Genomic DNA, 3751 nt, shown 5'->3' on the forward strand with positions numbered 1-3751 from the left:
GAAAGTAATAATAATGCCTCAAATATCACATGTCTAAGGTTTTCAAGTTCGATGCATACAGCCATTACTTAGCAGATCACGTGTGTGTGGATCGCCAATCTCATCTATCCAACCCGACATAGTGATCGATTTAAGCTTCTAGTTTATCTCATAGAAACATAGAATTTTTAACTCAAGTTTCAAACTATCATCCATGAAAATAATTATCTACGCACATAGATAACCAGGACTTATGGTTAAACATTTGGTTCAAAAGATATTAAAGAGAATTATACTAAAGTGTAATGTGATGTCATGTGATAGTATGTGTATATGGTCAAATTCCATGCTCGTTGACATTGCTTTTGAAGTGTCCATATGCTTAACTTTAACGACTCTTCTCCACTAGTATATTGGATACACGTGGCTTGGTTAATAGGTCTTTTAATCTTATATCGTTAGACTGCGGCTCACAGATTCAATAAAAGTATGGAAATCAAAGATGAGATAAAACAAACAAATTATTTGTAACGCCTCGGATTCGACGACTGTCCTCACTGTACCAAGACGAGTCTTTCCAGCGTGCTTATGTCATCACTCACACGCATCCTGGGAAACTTCCCAGGAGGTCACCCATCCCAAAATTGCTCCAAGTCAAGCACGCTTAACTTTTGAGTTCTTATGTGATGAGCTTCCGAAAAAAAGATGCACCTTCGTGGTATGAGTAGTACATATCAAATCTTTTAAGCCCTCTTCAACTGTACAGTCCATTACATTGAACAGTCTCGGAATCCCTCTCATTCCCGTGTGGGATCGGTTCATTCATGTTCCCTCCACCTAGAAGCCTGCCAGGAGCCGCTCATTGTCCGTGCAACTGATGGCACCGGCGATCACCCCCCGCCCTCTTCGGCCCCGGGCCTCACATGCCCACCAGCTTCCGCTTGGTTCGTCCCCGAACCACACCGTACTAAGAGAGGTCGGCTCTGATACCAACTGTAACGCCCCAGATTCGACGACTGTCCTCACTGTACCAAGACGAGTCTTTCCAGCGTGCTTATGTCCTCACTCACACGCACCCTGGGAAACTTCCCAGGAGGTCACCCATCCCAAAATTGCCCCAAGTCAAGCACGCTTAACTTTGGAGTTCTTATGTGATGAGCTACCGAAAAGAAGATGCACCTTCGTGGTATGAGTAGTACAAATCAAATCTTTTAAGCCCTCTTCAACTGTACAGTCCATTACATTGAACAGTCTCGGAATCCCTCTCATTCCCGTGTGGGATCGGTTCATTCATGTTCCCTCCACCTAGAAGCCTGCCAGGAGCCGCTCATTGTCCGTGCAACTGATGGCACCGGCGATCACCCCCCGCCCTCTTCGGCCCCGGGCCTCACATGCCCACCAGCTTCCGCTTGGTTCGTCCCCGAACCACACCGTACTAAGAGAGGTCGGCTCTGATACCAACTGTAACGCCTCGGATTCTACGACTGTCCTCACTGTATCAAGACGAGTCTTTCCAGCGTGCTTATGTCCTCACTCACACGCACCCTGGGAAACTTCCCAGGAGGTCACCCATCCCAAAATTGCTCCAAGTCAAGCACGCTTAACTTTGGAGTTCTTATGTGATGAGCTTCCGAAAAGAAGATGCACTTTCGTGGTATGAGTAGTACATATCAAATCTTTTAAGCCCTCTTCAACTGTACAGTCCATTACATTGAACAGTCTCGGAATCCCTCTCATTCCCGTGTGGGATCGGTTCATTCATGTTCCCTCCACCTAGAAGCCGGCCAGGAGCCGCTCATTGTCCGTGCAACTGATGGCACCGGCGATCACCCCCCGCCCTCTTCGGCCCCGGGCCTCACATTATTACTTTTTTCAGCAGTTCTCCTTCTTTCATATTCCACCTTTAATTGACTTTTTCCTCATTTTTTCATCTTATGTCTCTTTCTTTACTCATGTTCACCACCTCCACACTATACATTCCTTCTTTAACTTCACAATTTTTTTCTCTATTTTACTCACCTTAATCCCACGATTATTTTTTTCTTTTCATTTTACAAGCACTAAAGGGGTTCATTTCTTTCACATTCAGGCATGAATTAGTGTATAGGTTTAAGATTTTTTGTAGTCGACATGGGACAAAGAAAAATGTATGAACTGGGCTATTGTGTACTTTGGAACACACCATTCGATTTTTTAATCGGCTCAATATGGTACATTAGAGATTAATATGATGTACGGGTAGGCTCGAAAGGCTCAAACGATCCAAAATCACTTAAATCTTCCCGAAGTCATACAATATCTGTATTTCAAATTGAAGAGTGTTAAATCAAGTTCTAGACTACTTCTCCTTCACAATTCAACTTGTACAAACCGACTATGTGCATTAGAATAATGTTATGGATATTTTAGAATAAATTCAATTACACATCTCTTTTTTGTCAGGCTCAAAGGGCTTCAAATGATAAATTATAATAATATAAACAGGCCCAAAGAAACTCAATGAATGCCTAGATCACTTCTATGCTTGTAACATTTAGTTCAATATCAGATAAAAATCAAAAATTATCTCATCTATTCGGTAATTTATAGCATGCAATAAATGTTATCTCCTTATCAGATGTATCGATGATCACGGTAAAAGTTCATAAATGGTTGTGAACTTTTAAGAAATTGTATACATGCACCATGACTCAACCATTTGGCAAAAATAACATCATTGGCTCACTGATACTTCTTCCATTACAGGCACTGAATAAAAAATTTTTTTGGCATGATTTAGACTAATTGATTGCGGAAATTCAAGTAGCAGGAATTAAAGTACCACCCCAAACTTCAAACATGCATTGTCCTCAATGTATGTAAAAAGTTAAAAATAGGACAATTCATACTTGTGGCGACGAGCGTCAGTACTCATTGTTGTCATCATTTTCTTCCATGTACTGGGGTGTTCAGCTCATCACACAGATCTGCTCATTAAAATATTATTTGTCTAAATGATGTGAAACATGTGACTAAAAAAAATTAAAAATAAAATGAATAAGTAACTAAAATGAAAATGCAGAAAAATAAAATTTCGTGGGTTGCCTCCCACGCAGCGCTTTGTTTTAAGTCATCAGCCTTACTCTTCTTCCTATTCAAAGTGGATCATGTGATGTCTTTGACGTCTTGATTACCACCCTCTGACCTTCAACCTCCATGGACAACATTCCTTTCTTAACATCTATGATGGCTCCAACAGTAGCCAAGAATGGTCGTCCTAGAATGACAGGAACATTCTGACAGTTCTCCATGTCAAGCACAACGAAATCTGCTGGAAGCCTCAGTTTATCGACCTGTACTTCAACATCTTCCTTCAATCCCAAAGGTACCTTGATAGATTTATCTGTCAACTGTAAGATCAGTTCTGTGGGCTTCATTTTGCTCAGTCCAAGTTTCTCGTAAAGAAAACTTGGCATTATGTTCACGTTTGCACCTAAATCACAAATACTTCTCCCACCATTTGGCCTTCTATTGCACATGGTACATCGAATTTCCCGGGTTCGTTCAACTTCTGTGGAAGATTTTTTGTACCTCCTCACTGTCTCCTTCGGTAAGTGTCACTTCCTCCAGATCTACAGACTGGATGTTAATGTATAGGTTCTTGAAATCTTCAAGACCTTTTTCTTTTGAAACACAGCATTCAAATGCATAATCCATGGGGGTAGGGAAGTAGGGAAATATTAATACATTGAGGCGTGAGCTGTCTCGTTATCTACCCAACCTGCGACTCAAG

The 3751-nt window shown here is 41.4% G+C and overlaps 1 protein-coding gene across 1 annotated transcript; it reads right to left on the reverse strand.

Annotated features, from left to right (window-relative positions):
- Nucleotides 1-3113: 3113 nt before the first annotated feature.
- LOC140962619 (uncharacterized) lies at nucleotides 3114-3497 on the reverse strand. Its single transcript, XM_073421570.1, has one exon. It carries the CDS (start codon nucleotides 3495-3497, stop codon nucleotides 3114-3116), a length of 384 nt encoding a protein of 127 aa, XP_073277671.1.
- Nucleotides 3498-3751: the final 254 nt, after the last annotated feature.

The sequence above is a fragment of the Primulina huaijiensis genome, chromosome 17 (assembly GCF_012295235.1).
Source record: "Primulina huaijiensis isolate GDHJ02 chromosome 17, ASM1229523v2, whole genome shotgun sequence".
Taxonomy (NCBI): domain Eukaryota; kingdom Viridiplantae; phylum Streptophyta; class Magnoliopsida; order Lamiales; family Gesneriaceae; genus Primulina; species Primulina huaijiensis.